Genomic DNA, 27,680 nt, shown 5'->3' with positions numbered 1-27,680 from the left:
CTTGTACTCTTGGTATTTCCCGAAGGACACAGCGTGGTTTCCCTTGTACTGGGGCCACCGTCACGGTTGGGAGAACGCTATTGTCTGGCTCGACCGCCTCTCCGAGAGTGCTACGATATCTGTGGTATCTGTATCTGGGGTGTTCGGGGCCTACTCGACGGACACTCCGCCCGCGCCTGGATCGCTCGACGGATCCAGGGCCAAGCTCATGTACACTAACTCTTACGGGATGCAGCACTACCTCCGGACCGTGACGTCTCCCGGGCTGTTTCAAGATTTAGTCATGTGGGACAGTAAGCAGAGTGGTTTTCAGGGTCACGCTGATTCGAGAAGGCGAACGTCTACAATGGACAGCGGAAAGCAGGTGATGTTTGATGTGGTGTTTAATGTGGTGTTTGACGGCGATGACAGCAGGATACAGCAGCATAGTGGCGTAACGGATCAAGGACGGAAGGCGACGGCGTTGAAAGATTGCAGCACCAGCGAGCGCGAAGATACCAGAAGGGGTGAGCAAGGTGACAGCGAGAGCAGACTGCCATGGCATCGTCTGTATGGTTGACAATTGTGTGGCTGAGGCGTGTTGGCAAACGTCGCTGCCAAAGATCGCCCGCCCCAAAAGACACGCTCAGCCAGGACCAAGGATAGCGAACCCAGAAGACGGCTCAGTATAAGATCTGCGGAGTCGGTGGCAAGCCGAAGACGCGGAAGAGCGTGCGCTGCGAAGCAAGCGCCAACCAGAGCACCGTACCTGTCGGTGCAGGCAGCAGCAAGCTAACGAAGAAATATACCTGAGCGAGCATCTACTTGAGTCAACTAGAGGAGCGCTAGTGAAGAAGCCACTGTCGAACGAAGTCGTGCGGAAGCAGCTGAAGCCGAAGCAAGCCGTAGTCGCCGTGCTACTGGTGACGTTCGTCGACAGGCCCCACGGTAGAAGACCGTCGGAAGGGAGAACACGAAGGCTGTGCGCGCACGTGGGCACGGTCTACGTAGTGACAGCTCCAACCAGCTATAGCCTCTCTGGGCCTAAAGGAGAAGCAAAGGGTCGAGAGCACGTGCAAGCAGTACCTGGGACAATTTCGGCGATAGCGAAGCTCTGCCTGTCAGTAGATATTGTACATTGCATAAGTAGTCGAGCTGTCTAGCCGCCGAAGACCTCACGACTGCAGGCGCGAGATTCAGGCAAGGTACAGGTGGTAGCTGGGAAGACAGAGGTAGCTTACTGGACGATATGACGAAGGCAGCTCGCTCGGCGCTCCAGACAACGTACTTTAGCATCTTCATAACAACGACGGTGAGTGGTTTCTTCGATTCGGCCAGCGTTGACGTGCCGATGATCGATACCAACTTCCTCCCAAACCTCGAGAAAGCGTTTCCATTTTGAGACAGAAGCATAGGCTACTGTTTGTACACGCGGAAAGTGATATCTGTCTTGAAAACTTGGGTATTGTGCTTCTTTCTCGTGTTTGTCCTGCGGTCGGACTTCCAGCGCAAAAAGGTTCTAGCAATTCTTCCCTATTATTTTTTCTTACCGCCACTTGAGTGTGATACCGAGAATTCACTTCCGTTGGACTGTTGATTCGAAAATACTACTTCGAAGTACTTTGTAGCAGTGCATCACACATTGTTGTTTAGGTTATCTGATAGTTGCAGATTGCCATCTACGCTATCGATTGCCACAGGAAATCAGGAGAAATCGGCGCCCTATCAAACACTTGTGCTACGTCTTGGACATGCCCCAATTACTGCAGCATTGGCGTCACCATATCGCTCTGCGCAATCAAACTCGTCACGCAACCGGTCGAACTATCCCATCGGAACTGCGTGGAGCCCCGCATAACAACGCGCTGGTGAAGCAGTTTGCCTGCCAGTACGAGCGCGTTTTCAGCTGTGCGAATATGCGGAAACACGTTGCACAGTGTCCGCTCCGTGATAGTCGCGCTCAGCTTTGTGGATGCGATAACGGTGTTTCCGTCAACACTCTTCGAGCTCACCATCTCCAGTTCGACGTCTCCAAACCACTGCGAAAAGCAACAACTTTTCATCAGCGCATTGTGACCAAATCCCGAGTTGGCAACCACGTTTGGGCACATTGTAGCTCGAACAAACTTCACTTGGGCGTCATATTGTGTTGCCACCTCACTATTAACACCTTGGCTCCGAACGTCGTAAGTTACGACATGTCCTTTTTTGCATTGAGCGATTTATATTAGAAAATGGCTCGGACACGATTTTCCCATACTTTAATCAAGTGTTTTTCAAACAACCGCAGCATATAAGCTGCGAGAGGTCTCTGCGACAAGTTCACAAAACCGGGTCAGAGGATGGGTTCGGATGGGTGATCGATGCCAGTTTGGTCCAGACCGTTCATTCGAGAATTTGCGGGCTGGTGGGCATGCGGTCATGTCGCCGAGAGAAACCCGCCGTCCCCGCCGCGGCGCCACACGACGTTGACTTCCGACACTTTTGGCGGCAGCTGAAGGCGGCGGGGTCGACGTCGAAGCGGCCGACAGGTATCCAGACAGAATGGATCTATAGTAGTCCAAAGGGCGCGAACGTGCTGATAGGTGAGCGTGCCGTGGTGGAGTACGCCTTCCAGTCGGGATTGCTGGTCGAGGACGAGGAGCATGATGGAGAGGAGGGCGGCGGCAAGGAGCATGTTGAAGAGGGGGGCGGCAGCAAGGAGCATGCTGGAGAGGACGGTGGCGGCGAGGAACGTGTTGGAGAGGGGGGGGCGGCGGAGGTGGCGGTGACAACGCCGCCATTAGACTCTCGCAGATTGGCACAAGTGTACTGCTGTCGCAGAACACCATCGAGCAGATGTTTGGACCCTCCTCTGAATTGGAGCCTGAACTATTGCAGGCTGCTGTATCGAGAGCATTTGACATCTCCCGAGAGACCTGGAAGCTGACGATGAGCAGCGAGACGCAGCAGCCAGCTTCCGTCTAATGTCGGATGCGTCGGGGCTGGAGAGTGAGGGGGAGGACGAACGTGCTGTCACTTCTCCCACAGCTCCCCCACGGCGAACACGGATCCCGCTGAAACTCAACGCCGACGTGAACGTGTTGCAGGATAGAGAGAGCAGCAGTGAGTACGGGAACTTCAGCTCCGATGAGCGCGATAGTGATGGCATCTGCGACGGCGACTGCGACTCTGGAGGCGACAAGTTCGATGAAGAGGGCGATGAACTCTCCGACAGTGACGCCGCCGAGATGGATGAGGCTTTCCTCGCGTCACTGCATATTGGCGGCGACGTTGAACTAGGCAAAGCAGCTCTCAAACAATGGGAGGCAGCTCTACAGGCAATGCAGTGGACCCCAGTCTCGACAGAGTTCGAAACCGATACTACTTCGTACCCTGGGTTGGGTGCGGACGAGGCCAAAGCTGTTGGTGCGCTGCTCGATGTGTGGCGGTCGCCACTGCTGACACTACTATACTTCGTGCCGAAACCCGTGTGGGTCTTGATAGCGAGGGAGACTAACCGCTATTTTTTGCAGCAAGGGTGGGGGTGGCGAGCAGAAAGGATGGCGGCGCGGCAGACTGGACGTCATCGTAAGACCGCCGCGCAAATTGCTAGGAGCTTGAAAGCAGCGGAAGAGTACGGTACCCACGAGATTCTTCATGTGGTTGGACTTCTAGTCGCGCGCATGCTGTGTCCTCAGAAGAGGAGCTACGCTGCGCATTGGTCCATGGTCGAAGAAGGCGCCATACCAGCCGGACTGTTCGGGCGGTACATGACTCGTGATCGCTGCCAAAGCATCCTGCGCGACCTTCACTTTGTTGACAACACCGCAGATCACGGCCGCGATAAGCTGTGGAAGTTACGTCCTGTGGTGGACAAGATCCAAGAGCGCTCCTTGCAGCTTTGGTCTCTTCCAGCCTTCTTCTCCTTCGACGAAAGCGTCCTTCCTGCCACGTCGAAGCGCAACACCACGCGCATGTTCATGTCTGATAAGCCGCACCGATACGGCTCTAAACTGTTTATGTTGTGCGACGCAAAGACGGCATACTGCCACAGGTGTTTTGTTGCGGAAACGCATCAAAGGCGCGATTACTACATCGGACTCTTTCATGAGCTCCGATGGTTTCAAAGCAAGAAGACATCTTCTCGCAGCAAAGTGCCCGAATGGCAGGCACTTTGGCAAAGCTGGAACGCCTTTGTTGAGAACTTCAACAAGAGGCCGAGTGCTTACCGTGATCGGATTAAGCAAGCGCGTGATCGCTTCGAGACGTACTCGAAGCGTGGAAAGCTGGAGCAACTTCATGTTGCTGCTGAGGAGGCAAATGTGCCGTGCGCTGTGCCCGAGGGCTTTCAGTGCACGAAGTGCTTTCCAGGCGCGGTCCGCTTGAGCGACCGCGACCTGAACGGGTACACGTCGTTCCGTGTGCCCGAGAGTCTCAAAGAGCTCCGTGCTAAGTTCTTAGCACGTGAGGGTTCGGGCGCTGGCGATGATCGCAGCGCTCGTATTACTTCCGCTGTGCCAGCGCGTACTGCTCTTCGTACGCCCTCACCATTTCCGGAACGTCCTCCAGCAAGACGTTCCGCGGCTACCATGTATCTTGATGGGGAGGAAATTTCCTCCAACGAATACGAAAAAGAGCCCCTTGAGGGTTCGTTTTCGGGATACTATGGTCAACAATCCGCTCAACAATCCAGCGGGTTGAGCCGCGGGCGTCACGGATCGGCGGTGGCGGGGGTGGGAACACGCCCCGGGTATGATCAGCCCCGGGCTGATCAGTATGCGCCTCTCGACGACCGGGTGGCCGTCGTGGAGCGTCTGCAGGGCGCTGAGTTCGCCGCCCTGAAACAGGAGCTGGCGAACCAGAAGGCCCAAGTCGCGGCGGTCTCGCAGACCGCCTCGAATATCCAGGTCGAGTTGGGGACCCAGATGAAGGGGTTGCTCCAGCGCGTCCGCGCGCTGGAGGAGAGGTTGCTCGTTGCCGAGGCCAAGTCCTCCGCTTCTGCATCGGCTCCTGCCGAGGCTTCGGGTCAGCCGAGCTAGATGGCTCGTGCTGCAGGTATGGCTTCAGCCGTCCGACGTAAAAGGTCGGATGGAGGCGCATGCTAGACGGTATGTCTAGCGTGTATGCGTTGCCGTGCCGTGCCAACACAGTGAACGGCCCGATGAAGCGCGGAGCAAGCTTGCTTGCTCCGAAATTCGAAAGTGCATGTTTAGGCAGGTTTTGTGTAGCTAACAAAACTAATGAACCAACTTTAAATTCATTTGTGTTGCCTCTGCCCGCATTGTCTGCGTTCAGCTTCTGTTGATCAACAGAAGCTGCTATTGCATCTTGGACAAACCGAATTACGGCTTGTCTTTTGGTGGTGAAACTGATTGCATCCGAGCTGAAGTCGTTCAGCTCGCTCTCCGCTAGAGGCCCGGCCTCTGCGTGGTTCTTTGCGGTGTCTGCGCCCTGCGCAGACCCGTGGTCTTTGTTCTTGTTGTTGGGGGAGTCTGCGCCCTGCGTAGACTGATGTGGTTTGTCCATTGTTGCAGCTGACACTGTGCAAGTGTCAGCGGTTTTCTGCGGCTGCTGTATTGCAGTCGTAGATCCTCCCCCACTTAAAGTGGGAGCCATCACTCCGAGTAAACTCGGTAGACGTGGATGTCGCATGGCATTCACGTAGAACGGTGTATGCCCTGTCGAGGCATGCACTGCGTTATTGATGGCAAACTCTGCCATCGATAAGCACTCGCTCCAGTATTGGAACGAGTGAGCGTAGCTCTTCAAGATGTCGACGAGCACGCGATTCACGCGCTCGGTTTCGCCGTTCGTCTGCGGATGGTCCGCAGTCGACATTGAAAGTTGGCTCCCAAGAAGTGTAAACACTTCTTGCCACAGGTGCGCTGTGAAGCGCGGGTCTCTGTCCGACACGATGTCGGTCGGCATCCCATGGTGTTTGAACACCATGTCGACAAACAGACGGGCCGTCTGCTTCGCGGTCACCTCTGCCGGCACCGCAGCAAGATGTACCATCTTGCTGAAGCGGTCTACAAAGACCACAACACCGGTGTTCCCTCCGCTATCCGGGGGAAGACCAAAGATGAAGTCCAAAGACATGGACTTCCAACACTCCGACGGAGTCGGTAGTGATTGCAGTGGAGCCTGCGCGAATGGCGCAGGCTTTACGCGTTGGCATACCTCGCAAGCACGGATGTACTTGCGCACCCACTTATACTGGTGGTGCCAGTAGAAGTCACGCGTGAGAAGGACGTATGTCTTCTCACGTCCGAGATGTCCCGCAGACGGGGCATCATGATATTCGTACATGATCCTGAGTCGCAGGTCATGGTCATTCGGTACGACAACGCGGACCGCGTTGTCGTCGACCGCATTATAAAGCAGTAGTCCGTCGTGCACACGAAAGCGGTGTGCACGCGCACGAAGGTGCTTAGGCAACTTCTGACGAGCCTTGTCAGAAGGTGTTGTGCCATAGGCCAGCAAGAGTTTCGCGTCCGCGTCGTGCGCGTACGCGGCCTTCACATCGTCCAACAGAGACGATGTGGGTTTGCTCGATCGCATGACGTCAATGACATTGACGTTAGCAGCTTCTGCGTAGTCCTGCCGACGTGATAACGCGTCGGCCACTACATTCAATCTTCCGGGTTTGTATTCGGCCCGGAAGTTATACTCTGCAATGAATGAGAGCCATCTCGCCATTCTTTGTGATAAATGTGTGGTGACTTCACTGCGGTGCGCAGTGATGCATGGTCGGTGTAGACCACGAATGGTCTACTTCCAAGCAAATACACTCGGAACTTTGCGAGTGCGTACTTCATGGCAAGGAGTTCCTTGTCATGCACCGGATAGTTGCGCTCAGCTGGCTTCAGCTGACGCGATTGGTAGTAGACGACACGATCACGGCCCTCGTGATCGTGCTGCATCAACGCGCATCCGATCGCGAAATCGGATGCGTCACACACTACGTGAAATGGACGATCTTGGTCAGCCACTGCCAAGATCGGCGCCTCAGTCAAGCCCCGCTTGACTGCATCGAATGCCTTCTGGCAATCGGGTGTCCAATTCCACACAGCTTCTTTCTTAAGAAGTTGTGACAGCGGGCGGATCTTGCCCGCATAATCCTCCACGTACTTGCACAAGTACGTGGCCAAGCCAAGGAACTGCCTCAGTTCCTTGACACTTGAAGGCGTTGGCCATTCGTTAATCACTCTGACCTTTTCCGGGTCAGGGCGAACACCATTCGTTCCTACGAGACACCCGAGGACGGGTATCTCGCTCGCCCCGAAGATACACTTCTTCAGGTTCGCGTAGAGCTTATGCTTTCGCATAAGCTCAAGTAGCTTCCGGAGATGCACCCTGTGCATCTCTACGTCGGTCATCCACAGCCCGGCTGTGGATGAACACATCATCGAAGTAGCTCGGTGCGAAGTCGCGCACCGAGCGCAACAAGTGCGTCACGCACCTGTCGAAGGTCGCAGGGGCGTTCGTAAGCCCCTGCGGCATTACCAACCATTCCCAGAGCATGCCGCTTGGCGTGCTCACTGCCGTGAGAGGGATATCGCTCTCACGCATTAGGATCTGATAGAATCCATCTCGCAAGTCGAGAGCACTGTAAACGGTGCTCCCGGCCATCGAATCGATGATGACATCTATTCGTGGTGTCGGCGTATGCGCCGGTACCGTCGCATCGTTCAGCTTGTTATACGCATGAACGATGCGCCATTTGCCCTGGGGCTTCCTGACACAGAACGTCGGAGCACTGTGCGGGGACTTTGATTCCCGCACTTGTCCTGCTTTGCGACGACTTTCAAAGAAGTCGTCGATTGCTTTTACTTGCTCTCGCGGCAGTGGCCACTGTCGCGCGACACAGTACTTCGTGCCCGGCACGAGATCAATCTCGTGTTGAATGCCCTTATCCTGCGGAAGCTCCGCAGGAATCTCTTCCGGGAGTACGTCTTTGTACTCCCTCAACAGTTCGTAATAGGGACTCGACTTTAACGAGTCCCAACCTTATTCCTCGAAGCGCTCTCGCTTCGTCTTCGCACTGAGTGTCTTCACTCTCAGTGGCACTTCCATGAAGAGCTGCCTCAGCTCTTCGATCTCGCACGCCGTTCGTTCGCTGTCCGAAAGAACGCAGACTTGCTCGATGCGTCCATCGTGCAAGTCGCGCGTGAAGCGATTCCAGCTCATGGCTGGAAGCGAAGTCAACTCCGACGCCCGTCGTCGGAGGACTAGCGAGTTCCATCTCATGATACTGGAATCCAGTATCGGTGCGCGTCAAGACGCTTAGCGTTTTGACATTCGGCGTCACCGCCGCAGTCTGCCCAGCAGACTGTTCTTGTTGCGTCTCGGTCCCGGACGGAGACTTGCGCAGCGTTCTCCGCTTGCGCCGTCTTCTTGTTGTGTGGAACCGGGCTCCGCACAGCTGTTCGTTTGGTCCAGGCCCGGCCGTGGACAGTTGTTCGCCGACGGACCCTGTCCGCGGGCGCGCGGTATCAAGCCCGGCTTGACCGCATGGCACTTCGTCGTGCAGCCCGGCTGCACGACAGCATGCAAATTGCGTCAGTGCGGTACGTTTGCAACCGTCCGCACTGTTTGCAGCGTCAACTCCCGGAGTTGACACACCTTCGTCACCCCGACGCCAGTTATTGGCGAAGCTCCTCATTACCGAGGGTGCGTCGGCTCCCGGAGCCGACGCGTCGTTGTCGACCTGACCTCTTCGGGTCAGGGACTGTCCCTTACACGCTTGAACGTGGGTGTTGGTTCCCGGAACCAGTACATCTTTTTCTTCCGACGTCGGCAGCATTGCCGACGTGGATCTCACTTGTGCGCGCCCTCGCGAACTTCTTGGGCACTCCGGGACAGCAGCATAAAGCGCTGTCTCGACTGGTGAGCCTCGCGCACCAGCTGGTGCGCGGGCTGCGGTAACAGGGCCATCGCTCTCTGTTCCGCTGTCGCGGCCGAAGCGCACGAGCGTGCGCTTCTTCCAGTCTATCACCGGATGATGCCGTGCAAGCCACGGCATGCCCATTACTACGTCGAACTTATCGTCCAGGTCCAGGACGATAAAGTGTTCGACAAACATTCGTTGTTTGTATGAGAAGCGCACGTTCACGCGCGCTTCTCAGTCTTCACGATGGCACCTGTTGACAGTCGTACCTCCAGAAGACTCGCCAGGCTTCGTAGTCGAACAAAGTTGTTCGACGCGCCTGAATCTACCAAAGCTCGAAGAGAGTCACTCGCTCTCTTTGAGTAAACCTTCAAGATGACTAGGTTTGGCCTGTCATCTTGTTTCTTGCAGTGAGAGCTGGTCTCACTGGGGGCTGCAGTCCTCAGTGTCGCGTGCCCGATGTCGGCACGCGCGACTGTATTACCAGTAGGGCGCCCCGCGCCTACTGGATGTTCGCGTTTTTTGTTGGTCCGCGGCGATGCTAGGCATCGCCACGACGGCCACTTCCAGGGGGCATGGGAGCTGTGCACTCCCGTGCAAAGTGACCGATCCTTCCGCAACGGAAGCATCGCACGTTGCCTCCCTGCTGCTGGTAACCAGCAGTTGTTGCGTTCGAGAGGTCCATTGGTTCTGGACCTCCCGTCCTCGCTACCGGGCGTGATTGCGGCCTCGGTACGTTTACATGGAGTTTAGCCTGCCGCAGGCTAAACTCTTCTTGCATGGCAAGGGTGATTGCAGCTTCGAGAGTACTCGGGTGCTCTCGGAAGAGATAGGTCTTCACGAGCCCATCTCTAAGTCCCCTCATGAACGTGACGACCTTAGTCGCCTCGTCAATCGGGTTAGTCACGATATTTGATACCAAATATCGTGCGCGCTGCGCGTAAGCATGGACGTCATGCTTACCCTGCTGAAGGTCGAGGAACTCCGCCCTCGACCGGAACTCGTTTTGCGGGGGCTCAAACGCTTGTTTGAGCTCCTCTTTGAACACTTCGTACGTGCTGAAGCACGTAGGATCGGAGAGTCGGCGTTCATACGCCCAACTCCTTGCGCGTCCGCCAAGGCAGATATGGCGAACGCGACCTTCGACAGCGGGTCGACGATGCGTCGAGCCGCTATGGCTGTGTCGAGCTCGACAAGCCATCGGAGGAGAGGCTCGCCCTCTCTTCCCACGTAATTGCTTACGCTCAACTTTAATGGTTGAGCACGCGGTGTCGTCCCTGACGACGCCGTCACTGAGGAAGCAGCATCACGCTGCTCCTTCATGATGAACCCCAGAGCAACACCATGTTGCTCCGTCGGCGATAGCGTACGCAGCATCGTAGCTATCGCTGCTTCTCCAATGACTGTTGACAGTCGTTGGAGGGCTTCCCACTCTGGGTCAGACAGGTGGGGGCAGTCAGCGCGTGCAACATGCGTTGCAGGCGTGTTGGAGCTCTCCATGGGCACCTCCGTGCTCATGTGGTTCTCGGCTCCGCGTACGTACACCGCGTACGAACGTCAAGCAGTCGGTCGTTGGACGGACTACAAAGTGCTACCAGGTGTAGTGGGTCTAACGGACTCACTACTTTTGCTTACACGTCGCGCTACGTGTATGAGGAAGCGTAAGTACTTAGTAATTACTTAGGTTAATTATATTTGAATACACAAATATAATTTAACTTTAGATAAGACTCCAAGTAGCTAGTTTAAGGTACAATGAGAACTGTATTGTTTGTAAATTGATCTTCCTCCTAAATCTGCTAAAAGCTGTTTATCATCTATGAAAGGGTTGACGGCAGCTGGCTGTCACAGCCCCGCTAATATGCACGTCTCTGATTGGTAGAAAGATACTGCTTTCTACCAATAGGATCTTTGGGTAGGTGTGGACCACTCATTGTGGTGGCCCACTTCAATGTATCCATTGGTGTGACTTACACCAAGGTGAGGAAGTATCTAAAACTTTTAACAGATAACCTATCTGTTAAATTCACAAGTGGCTTGTAGCCACTTGTACGTGTAACCCCGTTACAGATTGTGTGGCCGCTGTTCGAGGGCTCGAATCTTGATGCGGAGCTGCTGGTTGCATCTTTCGAGGGTCACCAGTAAATGATCCTTCTTCCTTCGGTACCACTGCTGCCGCTTCCGCCGTAGTTCTCGCTGGTGGTTCTAGCTCTTGTGCGGGTGGATCCACATCAGCCTCGGTTTCGTTTTTCAGCGTGCTCCAGAAACTGGATCATTCTTAGCAGGGTTCGCAACTCACGGTTGGACTCTCGCGCACTAGAGCCATTTTTCTTTCTGAATTGCATCAACTCGTCCACGAGGACTCGTCGGGTACCTGGAGGGTAGTGTCTCGTCGTGAGATGACGAAGAGCTATGGGCATGATGTTCGGTCTGATATGTAGCAGGTCTGAGCGAAACTCTGCTAGGGAAGCCGGCGCTTCTTGGTAAGTCCCTCAGTCTATTGGGTTCGAGTAGGTAAGATCTAATCTACGCTACTGCTCGGCTCGGTCCGTCGGCCGGCAGTAGTTTTCTAACTGCTCTGTCGTTTGCCAGCTCGGCGTCGCATCGTGTGTGATGCCTGGTGAGTGGGAAGAGGCTTGCTACTGTAACCCCCCCACACACTACATGAACTCGACTTCATCCCGATAAATATCGTTAAAGAATCGCAGGTCTTCGTCGAACAGCAAAACTTGGATAACTTCGGCCATGGCCCACTGATCACCTTGATCAATCGTGTACCCCATGAACACTTGGAATTCCTGCACATAGAGTAGCAGATGGAGCCATGGCTCCCAATCTCCTCCTCGGAACACTGAAAACTTCTTATTCACCGCCGCGCCATTTGCCTTGGTCTTGGGGAAGGTGATCTCGTCGGTCATATTGAGTTGTCCTTGAACTTGATCAGTGCTGCTTGTTTACTGAGGTAGCCACGCTCCATTTTTGCTCGAGCAGAATGTCACGCGTTGGCTACTTGTGATGTTCGGGGTAGATTGACAACTGAACTAGTTTATCGGTCGCTACAGTATTGGCTAGACTACACTCCTAGATATGCCCTCGTTTGCTAGCCTACTTCGATGACCGTAGCCAGCTGCGTCCTTACGTGCTTGCTGCTTCAAGTTACCATGCATGAGCAACCTTTCCTCTGCCGGGGCGCTTCGTATACGATCATGTAGATGCGCGGGTGAGAACAGCATGATCTGTCTTATCGGCTTGTTACTGCTCACATGCTAGCTCACAGCTGGAGGCATTTGAGGCCCGCGGCGCCAAGCTCATGTCTTGTACGACAATCACGGCGGCCTCAAGACTGTGCTGCCCGGCAGTGACCACCATGTACGACTTCGACACGGGCGTCCAGAAGGCCATCGTGCCCGCGACCAAGGCGGCCAGCATGGCATCTAGCTCTTCGTGCCCACTGCCCGTGGCGGGGGCCCTGAACGCGGACAACAAGGAGGTGCTGGACGAGCTCAAGCAATACGGCATGCTCCTCAGTATCTTCTACGCGGGCATCGTCGCCGAGTCTCTGGCGCTCTACTTCGACTGCCACTAGGACGAGGCCTACCTAGCCATGGTTGGCAAATGCCATCTCTGCAGAACTCGCAGACTACCTAGTTTGGTGAATTTAGTAACGATGTCCAATGTAGGTAAGCTCAGGTGCGCAACATGAGTTTCAATTTGGGAGTCGCATGTAAACTATAGCAGTAGCTCTGTAAAATGATATCATATTATATTCCACTAAACGAAAAAAACACTACAGCCGTAGCCGCAGAAAGTAACTTGGTACTAGAGTGCACCCCGATCGCGAACGGAATTATCAGCGGAAAATAAAATGAAAAATAAGATTTTTGTTTTTGTTTTTGAATTGAGGTTCATTGATGCCACTTAGCTATGCGCTAACGAAGACCGGACAATGTTGGTTCATCGTACGGTCTGCGCGAGCCGACACGTTCATATCATTGACATAGCTCCTTGAGCAGAACCATATGCATGTCCAGTCTTATCTACTGTACAAGTAGTAATACAGCGTCAGTTTCAAGCAGTGCTTTCCTGAAGTGTAGCTGGAAGGTGAACTTCCCATTTAGTATTGCAGCGCAGTTCTGCTTTAACTCCTACTACTGTACTAGATCCGATCAGGGCAGTAGGACAGTGGAAGCAATAACTAAACTACCTATTCCCGTTGTTAAAGAAGAGATGAGAGCAGTACTACAGTATGAGTCTACCTACTGTTGCATGCTGTTCGGTCCGTAAATTAAAATCCAGAGCTGTTCCGGGCGAAGTACAGCCTTGTCATCGACGTATAAAAAATTACACACATTCGTATTGATCAAATTTCTCGTCGTCAATAGCACGGAGTCCTTCAGCAAGAATCGCGCTCCATACGTGAAGTCCACACAGGAAGCGGTTGAGAGGGTGGACGTGTTTCCGAGACCATCCTGTAAAGGGCATTACGGTGTCAGTGGCGTCGTATCATAGCTACGGCTGCTGCGAGCAATTCTCTGGATCGTCACGCGTTTTGGTGCTACTGTCGGCATTTGCTCATTCAGATATCGTGAGCTTCGGCTGCACTGCCATAATAGCCGGATAGTATGTGGCGAATTCACGCCATCACAAGATACTCCTCCGCATCGATGACAAGATTCACGTCTTCCCAAGGCGTGCTTGTCACTCCGAATTTAGCAACGCTGTGAGCAAGTGAGACGACGACTGCAATGTACCCCAGCACTCTCTGTCCGCCGAACAGGCAGTACCTCAGTGACGCGGTGATCAGCGGTATGGCAGAGGGGCGACCGGCGTTCTCGGTGTCTGTACTAAGGATGCCCAACCACGCGAGTATATCGTAGGAGACCGCAGCCATCAATCGCGCGATATGGTCAAGTCGACGGACCAACGCGAAGTCTTGTCGTCCACTAATGCGAACGAAACATCTCCCACGGTGAAGCGAAAGCGCCGCGAGAGTCCTGCGAACCCAGCTCCAACCGTCTCCAACGAGAGGAAAGCGATTGCAGTGTGTCGCGCCTCATCTCTGGTGCGACTCCAGGCTCTGAAAAATACAAAGCTATCAGAGACCTCCTGGAACTCGGCCGAATACTTCGCCAACAACAGCGTCGCGAAAACCAACGACGATACAGGAAGAAGCGGCGCGAACAGGTAGCTAAGCTCGAGCAGGAGGTCGAGCAGCCTCGTCAAGAAGTACATGTAAAGATACTGGTGCTCTACCACCGTAATGCTACTGCACCGAAGTGTGCAGCAAGTTTCGACGGCCAACTGGATGTGGTGCAGCGATATTTCTGGATCTTCCAGTACGGGTCCCAACGACAAGCACGGCTTAACAACTTGTCTCCGAACGGTACTCGCCTCTGACGCGTAAGCGCATGTCGTAAGTTACGACCTACAGAAAGACTTGGCATTTGTATATGTCATGTGCTTCACGTCGGGGTAGGTGTATAAGTTTTCAGCAGGGTTTCCGGCCTATGTCGTAAATGATACGGCATTAGGATGGAGCAATCACAGCTCGATGTCGTAACTTACTCCACTTGCAGCCAACCGATGGCTGATGAGGTGCACTGATCTGCAGCTCATTTCAGAAAACCAATGAAAGAAGGTACGTTGGCTCAATAAACTTGGCATTCAACCACACGAAGCTCACCACTCATGAAGTGAAACGCAGCCTACACGCTCACCCATCATTGCTGTCAGAGTCAGAGTCAGCGCTTCCTTCCTCGCGGACGAGCTGTAGTTCCCGCCGTGTCTTCTTGCGCTTTCCTGCGTTCTTGCCGGGCCGGCGCAGCACGACGCGCTTCCCCAGGCTGTCAGGAACGTTCTGCCCGGCGCCGTAGTCGTCGCGCCAGATCTCGAAACAGGTTTTGGGGACGCCCTTGAATTCGTGGCGAATCTTGTTGCACAACCAGCATTTGGCGTTGTCGATGGAACAGCGCTCGCAGAAGTAAGTCGTCGCGAAGGAATTCTTCTTTTCTGTGCGGAGGAGCGCACAAACCTTGCATGACCGTTGGCGGCGCTTCTGAACTCCGGTGACGGTGACCCAGTCTTCGGACTGGTGTTCGCCTACGCTTTTGGCGGGTGGGAGGTGATGTCGCTTCGACCCCTGCAAAGTACTCGGCCTTCAATTGCAGGAGCTGGTTCTGCAGGACTGTAAACCACTCGGAGCGTTTCAAACACACCGTACCCTTGATCTTGGCCGCCTCTTTGTGGGTCAGGAACGCGTTCACCAGCGCCAGATCGAGGAATCCCAAGAACAAGCCCTTGTAGTACTTGGTGAACCGCGTGGACATCTGAAGAGAGTAGCTCTGGAGACGGAGTTGATCGTGGCGATCTACTCCGCCCATCCAGCTCTGGTAGTCCTTCACCAACTGAGGACACCCACTTGAATGGCGCCCACCCGCTTAACCTTCCTCTCGATCGTAGACGGCGTCATGGCGGAGCCCGTGCAGAGGTAGTAGACTGGTATGCGGTCCCACCAGAGGCACGATATCATGGCGGGGACATCGACAGAGCGCGTGAAGACGAAGGAACCCCTTGGGATGCTTGCTGGGCGGTTCTTGAGCTCGGACTTGATGATCTTGTCGAACCCCAAGCGGTTCGTCATGATCGTTCCAACAACGTAAACCCCCATCTTCAGCAGCTGTAACGGGGTTACACGCACAAGTGGCTGCAAGCCACTTGTGAATTTAACAGATAGGTTATCTTTTAAAAGTTTTAGATACTTCCTCACCTTGGTGTAAGACACACCAATGGATACATTGAAGTGGGCCACCTCAATGAGTGGGCCACACCTACCCAAAGATCCTATTGGTAGAAAGCAGCATCTTTCTACCAATTAGAGACATGCATATTAGCGGGGCTCTGACAGCCAGCTGCCGTCAACCCTTTCATAGATGATAAACAGCTTTTAGCAGATTTAGGAGGAAGATCAATTTACAAACAATACAGTTCTCATTTTACCTAATCTAAGTCACTTGGAGTCTTATCTAAAGTTAAATTATATTTGTGTATTCAAATATAATTAACCTAAGTAATTACTAAGTACTTACGCTTCCTCATACACGTTGCGCAACGTGTAAGCAAAAGTAGTGAGTCAGTTAGACCCACTACACCTGGTAGCACTTTGTAGTCTGTCCAACGACCCACTGCTTGACGTTCGTACGCGGTGTACGTACGCGGAGCCGAGAACCACATGAGCACGGAGGTGCCCATGGAGAGCTCCAACACGCCTGCAACGCATGTTGCACGCGCTGACTGCCCCCACCTGTCTGACCCAGAGTGGGAAGCCCTCCAACGACTGTCAACAGTCATTGGAGAAGCAGCGATAGCTACGATGCTGCGTACGCTATCGCCGACGGAGCAACATGGTGTTGCTCTGGGGTTCATCATGAAGGAGCAGCGTGATGCTGCTTCCTCAGTGACGGCGTCGTCAGGGACGACACCGCGTGCTCAACCATTAAAGTTGAGCGTAAGCAATTACGTGGGAAGAGAGGGCGAGCCTCTCCTCCGATGGCTTGTCGAGCTCGACACAGCCATAGCGGCTCGACGCATCGTCGACCCGCTGTCGAAGGTCGCGTTCGCCATATCTGCCTTGGCGGACGCGCAAGGAGTTGGGCGTATGAACGCCGACTCTCCGATCCTACGTGCTTCAGCACGTACGAAGTGTTCAAAGAGGAGCTCAAACAAGCGTTTGAGCCCCCCGCAAACGAGTTCCGGTCGAGGGCGGAGTTCCTCGACCTTCAGCAGGGTAAGCATGACGTCCATGCTTACGCGCAGCGCGCACGATATTTGGTATCAAATATCGTGACTAACCCGATTGACGAGGCGACCAAGGTCGTCACGTTCATGAGGGGACTTAGAGATGGGCCCGTGAAGACCTATCTCTTCCGAGAGCACCCGAGTACTCTCGAAGCTGCAATCACCCTTGCCATGCAAGAAGAGTTTAGCCTGCGGCAGGCTAAACTCCATGTAAACGTACCGAGGCCGCAATCACGCCCGGTAGCGAGGACGGGAGGTCCAGAACCAATGGACCTCTCGAACGCAACAACTGCTGGTTACCAGCAGCAGGGAGGCAACGTGCGATGCTTCCGTTGCGGAAGGATCGGTCACTTTGCACGGGAGTGCACAGCTCCCATGCCCCCTGGAAGTGGCCGTCGTGGCGATGCTAGGCATCGCCGCGGACCAACAAAAAACGCGAACATCCAGTAGGCGCGGGGCGCCCTACTGGTAATGCAGTCGCGCGTGCCGACATCGGGCACGCGACACTGAGGACTGCAGCCCCCAGTGAGACCAGCTCTCACTGCAAGAAACAAGATGACAGGCCAAACCTAGTCATCTTGAAGGTTTACTCAAAGAGAGCGAGTGACTCTCTTCGAGCTTTGGTAGATTCAGGCGCGTCGAACAACTTTGTTCGACTACGAAGCCTGGCGAGTCTTCTGGAGGTACGACTGTCAACAGGTGCCATCGTGAAGACTGAGAAGCGCGCGTGAACGTGCGCTTCTCATACAAACAACGAATGTTTGTCGAACACTTTATCGTCCTGGACCTGGACGATAAGTTCGACGTAGTAATGGGCATGCCGTGGCTTGCACGGCATCATCCGGTGATAGACTGGAAGAAGCGCACGCTCGTGCGCTTCGGCCGCGACAGCGGAACAGAGAGCGATGGCCCTGTTACCGCAGCGCACGCACCAGCAGGTGCGCGAGGCTCACCAGTCGAGACAGCGCTTAATGTTGCAGTCCCGGAGTGCCCAAGAAGTGCGCGAGGGCGCGCACAAGTGAGATCCACGTCGGCAATGCTGCCGACGTCGGAAGAAAAAAATGTACTGGTTCCGGGAACCAACACCCACGTTCAAGCGTGTAAGGGACAGTCCCTGACCCGAAGAGGTCAGGTCGACAACGACGCGTCGGCTCCGGGAGCCGACGCACCCTCGGTAATGAGGAGCTTCGCCAATAACTGGCGTCGGGGTGACGAAGGTGTGTCAACTCCGGGAGTTGACGCTGCAAACAGTGCGGACGGTTGCAAACGTACCGCACTGACGCAATTTGCATGCTGTCGTGCAGCCGGGCTGCACGACGAAGTGCCATGCGGTCAAGCCGGGCTTGATACCGCGCGCCCGCGGACAGGGTCCGTCGGCGAACAACTGTCCACGGCCGGGCCTGGACCAAACGAACAGCTGTGCGGAGCCCGGTTCCACACAACAAGAAGACGGCGCAAACGGAGAACGATGCGCAAGTCTCCGTCCGGGACCGAGACGCAACAAGAACAGTCTGCTGGGCAGACTGCGGCGGTGACGCCGAATGTCAAAACGCTAAGCGTCTTGACGCGCACCGATACTGGATTCCAGTATCGTGGGATGGGACTCGCTAATCCTCCGACGACGGGCGTCGGAGTTGACTTCGCCATGAGCTGGAAGCGCTTCACGCGCGACTTGCACGATGGACGCATCGAGCAAGTCTGCGTTCTTTCGGACAGCGAAAGAACGGCGTGCGAGAGCGAAGAGCTGAGGCAGCTCTTCATGGGAAGTGCCACTGAGAGTGAAGACACTCTCAGTGCGAAGACGAAGCGAGAGCGCTTCGAGGAACAAGGTTGGGACTCGTTAAAGTCGAGTCCCTATTACGAACTGTTGAGGGAGTACAAAGACGTACTCCCGGAAGAGATTCCTGCGGAGCTTCCGCAGGATAAGGGCATTCAACACGAGATTGATCTCGTGCCGGGCACGAAGTACTGTGTCGCGCGACAGTGGCCACTGCCGCGAGAGCAAGTAAAAGCAATCGACGACTTCTTTGAAAGTCGTCGCAAAGCAGGACAAGTGCGGGAATCAAAGTCCCCGCACAGTGCTCCGACGTTCTGTGTCAGGAAGCCCCAGGGCAAATGGCGCATCGTTCATGCGTATAACAAGCTGAACGATGCGACGGTACCGGCGCATACGCCGACACCACGAATAGATGTCATCATCGATTCGATGGCCGGGAGCACCGTTTACAGTGCTCTCGACTTGCGAGATGGATTCTATCAGATCCTAATGCGTGAGAGCGATATCCCTCTCACGGCAGTGAGCACGCGAAGCGGCATGCTCTGGGAATGGCTAGTAATGCCACAGGGGCTTACGAACGCCCCTGCGACCTTCGACAGGTGCGTGACGCACTTGTTGCGCTCGGTGCGCGACTTCGCACCGAGCTACTTCGATGATGTGTTCATCCACAGCCGGGCTGTGGATGACCGACGTAGAGATGCACAGGGTGCATCTCCGGAAGCTACTTGAGCTTATGCGAAAGCATAAGCTCTACGCGAACCTGAAGAAGTGTATCTTCGGGGCGAGCGAGATACCCGTCCTCGGGTGTCTCGTAGGAACGAATGGTGTTCGCCCTGACCCGGAAAAGGTCAGAGTGATTAACGAATGGCCAACGCCTTCAAGTGTCAAGGAACTGAGGCAGTTCCTTGGCTTGGCCACGTACTTGTGCACGTACGTGGAGGATTATGCGGGCAAGATCCGCCCGCTGTCACAACTTCTTAAGAAAGAAGCTGTGTGGAATTGGACACCCGATTGCCAGAAGGCATTCGATGCAGTCAAGCGGGGCTTGACTGAGGCGCCGATCTTGGCAGTGGCTGACCAAGATCGTCCATTTCACGTAGTGTGTGACGCATCCGATTTCGCGATCGGATGCGCGTTGATGCAGCACGATCACGAGGGCCGTGATCGTGTCGTCTACTACCAATCGCGTCAGCTGAAGCCAGCTGAGCGCAACTATCCGGTGCATGACAAGGAACTCCTTGCCATGAAGTACGCACTCGCAAAGTTCCGAGTGTATTTGCTTGGAAGTAGACCATTCGTGGTCTACACCGACCATGCATCACTGCGCACCGCAGTGAAGTCACCACACATTTATCACAAAGAATGGCGAGATGGCTCTCATTCATTGCAGAGTATAACTTCCGGGCCGAATACAAACCCGGAAGATTGAATGTAGTGGCCGACGCGTTATCACGTCGGCCGGACTACGTAGAAGCTGCTAACGTCAATGTCATTGACGTCATGCGATCGAGCAAACCCACATCGTCTCTGTTGGACGATGTGAAGGCCGCGTACGCGCACGACGCGGACGCGAAACTCTTGCTGGCCTATGGCACAACACCTTCTGACAAGGCTCGTCAGAAGTTGCCTAAGCACCTTCGTGCGCGTGCACACCGCTTTCGTGTGCACGACGGACTACTGCTTTATAATGCGGTCGACGACAACGCGGTCCGCGTTGTCGTACCGAATGACCATGACCTGCGACTCAGGATCATGTACGAATATCATGATGCCCCGTCTGCGGGACATCTCGGACGTGAGAAGACATACGTCCTTCTCACGCGTGACTTCTACTGGCACCACCAGTATAAGTGGGTGCGCAAGTACATCCGTGCTTGCGAGGTATGCCAACGCGTAAAGCCTGCGCCATTCGCGCAGGCTCCACTGCAATCACTACCGACTCCGTCGGAGTGTTGGAAGTCCATGTCTTTGGACTTCATCTTTGGTCTTCCCCCGGATAGCGGAGGGAACACCGGTGTTGTGGTCTTTGTAGACCGCTTCAGCAAGATGGTACATCTTGCTGCGGTGCCGGCAGAGGTGACCGCGAAGCAGACGGCCCGTCTGTTTGTCGACATGGTGTTCAAACACCATGGCATGCCGACCGACATCGTGTCGGACAGAGACCCGCGCTTCACAGCGCACCTGTGGCAAGAAGTGTTTACACTTCTTGGGAGCCAACTTTCAATGTCGACTGCGGACCATCCGCAGACGAACGGCGAAACCGAGCGCGTGAATCGCGTGCTCGTCGACATCTTGAAGAGCTACGCTCACTCGTTCCAATACTGGAGCGAGTGCTTATCGATGGCAGAGTTTGCCATCAATAACGCAGTGCATGCCTCGACAGGGCATACACCGTTCTACGTGAATGCCATGCGACATCCACGTCTACCGAGTATACACGGAGTGATGGCTCCCACTTTAAGTGGGGGAGGATCTACGACTGCAATACAGCAGCCGCAGAAAACCGCTGACACTTGCACAGTGTCAGCTGCAACAATGAACGAACCACATGAGTCTACGCAGGACGCAGACTCCCCCAACAACAAGAACAAAGACCACGGGTCTGCGCAGGGCGCAGACACCGCAAAGAACCACGCAGAGGCCGGGCCTCTAGCGGAGAGCGAGCTGAACGACTTCAGCTCGGATGCAATCAGTTTCACCACCAAAAGACAAGCCGTAATTCGGTTTGTCCAAGATGCAATAGCAGCTTCTGTTGATCAACAGAAGCTGAACGCAGACAATGCGGGCAGAGGCAACACAAATGAATTTAAAGTTGGTTCATTAGTTTTGTTAGCTACACAAAACCTGCCTAAACATGCACTTTCGAATTTCGGAGCAAGCAAGCTTGCTCCGCGCTTCATCGGGCCGTTCACTGTGTTGGCACGGCACGGCAACGCATACACGCTAGACATACCGTCTAGCATGCGCCTCCATCCGACCTTTTACGTCGGACGGCTGAAGCCATACCTGCAGCACGAGCCATCTAGCTCGGCTGACCCGAAGCCTCGGCAGGAGCCGATGCAGAAGCGGAGGACTTGGCCTCGGCAACGAGCAACCTCTCCTCCAGCGCGCGGACGCGCTGGAGCAACCCCTTCATCTGGGTCCCCAACTCGACCTGGATATTCGAGGCGGTCTGCGAGACCGCCGCGACTTGGGCCTTCTGGTTCGCCAGCTCCTGTTTCAGGGCGGCGAACTCAGCGCCCTGCAGACGCTCCACGACGGCCACCCGGTCGTCGAGAGGCGCATACTGATCAGCCCGGGGCTGATCATACCCGGGGCGTGTTCCCACCCCCGCCACCGCCGATCCGTGACGCCCGCGGCTCAACCCGCTGGATTGTTGAGCGGATTGTTGACCATAGTATCCCGAAAACGAACCCTCAAGGGGCTCTTTTTCGTATTCGTTGGAGGAAATTTCCTCCCCATCAAGATACATGGGAGCCGCGGAACGTCTTGCTGGAGGACGTTCCGGAAATGGTGAGGGCGTACGAAGAGCAGTACGCGCTGGCACAGCGGAAGTAATACGAGCGCTGCGATCATCGCTAGCGCCCGAGCCCTCACGTGCTAAGAACTTAGCACGGAGCTCTTTGAGACTCTCGGGAACACGGAACGACGTGTACCCGTTCAGGTCGCGGTCGCTCAAGCGGACCGCGCCTGGAAAGCACTTCGTGCACTGAAAGCCCTCGGGCACAGCGCACGGCACATTTGCCTCCTCAGCAGCAACGTGGAGTTGCTCCAACTTTCCACGCTTCGAGTACGTCTCGAAGCGATCACGCGCTTGCTTAATCCGATCACGGTAAGCACTCGGCCTCTTGTTGAAGTTTTCAACATAAGCGTTCCAGCTTTGACAAAGTGCCTGCCATTCGGGCACTTTCCTGCGAGAAGATGTCTTCTTGCTTTGAAACCATCGGAGCTCATGAAAGAGTCCGATGTAGTAATCGCGCCTTTGATGCGTTTCCGCATCAAAGTGCAGCTCGGCAGCCACAGCGTCATCTTTGATGGCGCTGCATACGTACAGCGGCACCTCATTCGGAGGTACCGAGTTCCCATGCCGGTCCGTGATCTCGAACGCGGACGGCATCCATGGATCGCGCGCTGCAGGCGCAGCGCGCGGAGAGCCTTGAGCTTTGAGATCACGCGCTGCAACAGCAGCGCGCGGAGTACTGAGAGCCCCAGCGGAAGCGAGTGGGGTATCGCTCTCAGTACGCGAACGCTTCGAGCTCGAAGCGTCCGATTCGTCCCCTTCACGCGGGAGAATGTTCTTGGCATGAGGGTCGAGCGATTCACTCGACACTGAGTCTTTGCGCTTTGAGGGCGAGTCCTCCTCGCCCTCCACATCTTCATCGTCGTCGTCGAAGTCGACGACGTCGCCATACTTCGCCTTCTGGCGTTCGAAGTAGTCGTCGATGGAGAGATGACTCCCCACCGACTTTGAGGTTTTCTTCTCTTGAGGCGCGCTCATCGTTGAATGAGCGCGGATTTCTTCTCCAAACGCGGAGAATTGACGAATGGTCAATTCCAAAGATTGACGTGCGGGGACCCCACGCGTCTAACCTTAAGGGGGGGATGGTGTAACGGGGTTACACGCACAAGTGGCTGCAAGCCACTTGTGAATTTAACAGATAGGATATCTTTTAAAAGTTTTAGATACTTCCTCACATTGGTGTAAGACACACCGATGGATACATTGAAGTGGACCACCACAGTGAGTGGTACACACATACCCAAAGATCCTATTGGTAGAAAGCAGCATCTTTCTACCAATCAGAGACATGCATATTAGCGGGGCTCTGACAGCCAGCCGCTGCCAACCCTTTCATAGATGATAAATAGTTTTTAGCAGATTTGGGAGGAAGATCAATTTACAAACAATACAGTTCTCATTTTACCTAATCTAAGTCACTTGGAATCCTTTTGTTACTTAACTTATATTTGTGTATTCAAATATAATTAACCTAAGTAATTACTAAGTACTTACGCTTCCTCATACACGTAGCGCGACGTGTAAGCAAAAGTAGTGAGTCAAGTTAGACCCACTACACAATCCACTCGTCCATCCCAACCCAAGAATCGGTTTGGAAAGTAGTGGCGTCGTACTTTCACATTGTCGGCATGACTGTCAGCTTACTACGAGCTCCGCTAAGCCCTGCTTCAAGAGTCCCGAAGAGTACTTCGAGTTCGCACAAGCTGCCTTGGTTCTAGGCGTTGAGTATAACACAGTGCGCGGGGTGAAGGCTTTGATGAGCGTGTGGCGAAGGTTTTCTATCTGGTTTCAGGATGTCGAGCTTGCCCTCGAGAGCTTGGAGCAGGACACTCCGGACTCGTTGGTGGCTACTGCCGCAGCCAGCTTTACCATCTCGGGACGCACTTTGCACAATATGTTCCCAGATTTGCTCGGCAGCAGCGTCGACGACCACGAGAGCAGTAGCAGAAAAGCTTTAATCGCCAACAAGCTACTAGGAGAGCGGGTCGTCATGCGTGGTACGACGCGGTTCGAGTGGGACTGCATCTTCAGTCACATCTCGAGTATCTCTGACGGATGGATTTTTAGCGGATCACCGAGAGGTCAGGTCTTGTTTCGGGTCACGTGACCCGAAGCGAGGCCAGTAGCAAACTTTTTGATGGGTCACCGTTTGGTTTCAGAGCATTATGCACAATTCTAGAATGTACGATGGATTCTCAAGTGAACCACAGTCGCTCTTTTCATTTATCAAAAATGTTCACATGCAAGAAATGTGGCCACACTCTCAAGACTAAGCGTAATCTACAGCAGCATCAAAGGCCGCGCGTCTGCAGGGAGACACGGAATCCTAAACTGCGCGATGCTCGTCTAAAAAGGGCAAGGCCAGGGCTCGCGAGAAGGATGCCGCCCGCAAGCGTGCAAAGTATGTAAAGAAGAGAATTTACTTTAAATGCGTGATTTGCACCGACACCGCCGTGAGGATGACACACTCAAGAAACTGTGTGCATGCACTACACACTAAAAGCTACAAACAATTGACAAGAACTTACCACGAGCGAGACCCTGTGTATGGGCGTCGTAGCGGCCCGCCACCATGCCCATTTTGCCGTCGACCGTTTGAACCACCGCAGACGTAGTTAGGCACTAACGCTGGGAATCTCTACAAGGACATGCATTTTCGAAGTCAGAAGTAGGCATTTTGCAGAAAATACACGTATGTTTTTATCCTTATCTGTTGGATGCACCACATCCTGTTTTAAGTGATTTTCCGGAGGTTATGAACAAATAATCCGGTTCTCGTGAGAAAAACTCCGGCAGTTGTGAGCAAATATCTGGTAGTTTTGGGCAAACCACCGGCAGTTTTGAGCAAACCTCTGGTGGTTTCAAACGAATCTCCGGTGGTTTCATGCAAACCTTCGTCAGTTAATGACAGCTCACTTTTTTAAGCGTTCGTTGCAGGTTCAGTTTGTTTTCCGACTATTCTGACTAAATCAAAAGGATCATTGCTTTTGTTGGGAAATCATGCAGAAGTAACCACTTCGTGCGGCCTAGCAACCCTATACTTTGATGCCTAACGTGACGACGATGCTGATGCTGTCCAAGGCCTCTCTCGTGACCAAGTAATTCGCAGAGTTTACAGAACAAGACGTTTGCACTTTCGTGGTAATGTTCATGGCATGGTTGAAGTCCCTCCATTGTGCTATGTATTTGGCTCGCAAATGATATTTTTCAATTTTCAGAATGTTTATTACGAAGGCAACACTCTACATCGACTTATTGCATGGGCACACCCTCGACTTCTGGAGTTGTTGTTGTACCCGAACTCCTCTATCTTTGTGGATGGAACTTTCCGGTCGGTTCCACGACCATTTCGCCAACGTGCATGGTATGGACTTGTCGATAGTGTCACGAACCAATAACCCTCTCGAGCGCTTCAATCGTGAATTGAATGCGTCCATAACATCTCCGCATCCTAACTTGCCTGCCTTCGTCGGAGTGATAGATATGCTATCTCGTAGATACGTTCAGCTATTTACGGATATATCCTAATAAAGAGCTACTGCCCCAGCCCGTTATGGAATTCGTTTACCAACTCCAGTCAATGTTCTTCCGTCGGGCAGTCAGCGCGGCCGAAGCGCTGGACGCTTTTCTGCCACTGAAGCACCAACTCGAACGGAACGCAGTGATCAAACACGTCGTACTCGCCGAACCCAACAGCGTTCCAATACGACCACGAGACGTAGTACTCGAGCACCGAGCAGAGCAGCTGCGACTTTATAAGATACACAACCCAGAGTATCTACTTACTAGTTCATATTAAGTAATTCGAACCTTTTCATTTTATCCAGTTGTATGCATTTCAGGTCTTGTTTGGGTCTGGTCTCACCTTCGGTCTCAAGTTGCGAGGTGACCTGAAACGAGACCAGACCTCTCGGTGGCCCGCTAACAAGTCTACCTCTCTGACGACTTCGACCTATTGACGCCGATTTTGAGTCTGCATGGGGCCTTGGAAGACGTGACAGTGCTGTTCGAGAAGTCTCCTGCTCGGTTAGATCTCAGACCAAGCGACCTTTTTGTTTTGGCATAGAGACAAAATTAAACATTGAGTGCACGCTATTCTTCAGCTCGTTTCATGTTGGACACGAGCGTAGATGAAACTTACAGCAGTTTCTGATGCCACACAACGGCCGGCCGTCATTGGAAGGCCCAGACGAGTTTACAAATGTACTGAAATCGTTCATTTAAGGAATATTAAAATAGCTCGTTGAGATTTGTCTGCTTGGCGTACACATTGTCGAGTGCCTACATGTACCTCCATTTTGTGCGGGTTGTGCTATCGTGGTTATCGTATTAGAGATTTCCTACTTCAGATAGATCTCCTAATCCATACCGCAGAAAACGTTAAAAAAAAAGCGCAGAATACATGTATGGCCACATTTTGGACGAAAGGGGCTGAAATTGAACAAAACCATCGTACAACGCTACAACTTCAAGAATCTGTGGTATGAAGTAGGAGGTCTCAAATACGGATACGGGAATATAGCCGCCGGGGCGTGTAATCCTTCTATTGCGTGAGCATCGAGGGATTTGGCAGCGGAGCACAAATTTGCGTTAAGCATAGGCATCTTGGTTTGGGAAGTTGCTGCTAACCCACTGTCACTCTTGGTTAATCTTTAGAAGAGCTGCTACAGTTCACTTGACAGATGGCAAACAGTGTGGGTTGCGCATCTATTTGAAACGAACTGAAAAATGTCTATCGCCAGCTGGCTGCCTTTAGCCTAGCTCACTCAAGTATTTGCACAGTAAGAGAATATGAGTGCTTTTGGCTTCAAACGAGACCTACGATAAGGTACCAATGAGAGAAGTTGTCGCTGCGAAATATTTCCTTGCGAAGTACGGTACCGTAGGACAGGCATGGGAGCAAGTTGCATCAAGTGCGTCGCTTGCTATCAAGAATATCGTGACGGTGAAGCAGGTGCATGATCGATTGCGCTTACTACAAAAGAAGTGAAGAAGTGGTGAGTTGGTGGCTGCAACAGGGATGCCATTGAGGAGTCTTTGGAAGCAATAAACGAGTTCGAACGGAGAGACCTCAATGTTTCGCTGCACGGAATGCACCGCGTCGCCACTATGAGGACGATAGGCCAACCTGGGGACATCTAATTCCTGAAAACGTCTATTTGGGTTTCACACCCATGTATTAGTACCGGCTTGGTTGATCGCCGTCCACTTACTTCATATACCCGCATAGGGGATACGTACAGCGCTAGCTCCATTACCAAGACAGATAAACCACTCAGAAGTTGGACTCGGAGTCCGTGGCAGGGGCCGACGGAGCGGGCATCACAGGAGTCTCCTGCTTCTGGGGGGTCTCAGTCGCACCCTGCACCCCCTCACCGGTCGTCGGGGCCGGCGTCACAGGCGCCTCCTGCTGCTAAGTCTCGTCCGGGTCCAGCGTCGGGGCCTCGGTGGCGGGCGCCACGGTCGTCAGCGCGGACGTCACAGGCCCTCGCCCTCCCCTGCCGTTACGAATTAACCTAAGTACATTTTAGCAAATCCTCTAACCTGATAAAATGTAGCCCACTTACTGCAAAATCACGCGATGTTAGTGGTTTTTTGCCAACCTACCTGGTGGGTTTGAGCAGATGTGTCGGTGGTTAGGGGGTTTCAAACCCACAAATCTACTTTTGTGGGTTCTTCTAAAGACCTCTATCTATATTAAGGATAATTCCGCCTCGTTGACGGTGGTGTAGGACTGG

The 27,680-nt window shown here is 53.7% G+C and overlaps 1 protein-coding gene across 1 annotated transcript; it reads left to right on the top strand.

The window, feature by feature from the left end:
• Nucleotides 1-2,392: 2,392 nt before the first annotated feature.
• IUM83_08073 (uncharacterized protein) lies at nt 2,393-12,437 on the top strand (the record flags this gene model as incomplete). Its single annotated transcript, XM_067932424.1, has 3 exons — nt 2,393-2,740; nt 2,919-3,451; nt 12,122-12,437. 3 exons carry the CDS (start codon nt 2,393-2,395, stop codon nt 12,435-12,437), a joined length of 1,197 nt encoding a protein of 398 aa, XP_067790092.1.
• Nucleotides 12,438-27,680: the final 15,243 nt, after the last annotated feature.

This window comes from Phytophthora cinnamomi (genome assembly GCF_018691715.1).
Source record: "Phytophthora cinnamomi strain GKB4 chromosome Unknown Contig49, whole genome shotgun sequence".
Lineage (NCBI taxonomy): Eukaryota > Oomycota > Peronosporomycetes > Peronosporales > Peronosporaceae > Phytophthora > Phytophthora cinnamomi.
Note: the sequence above shows the minus strand (reverse complement) of the source record. Positions and strands in the feature narration are given on the sequence as shown.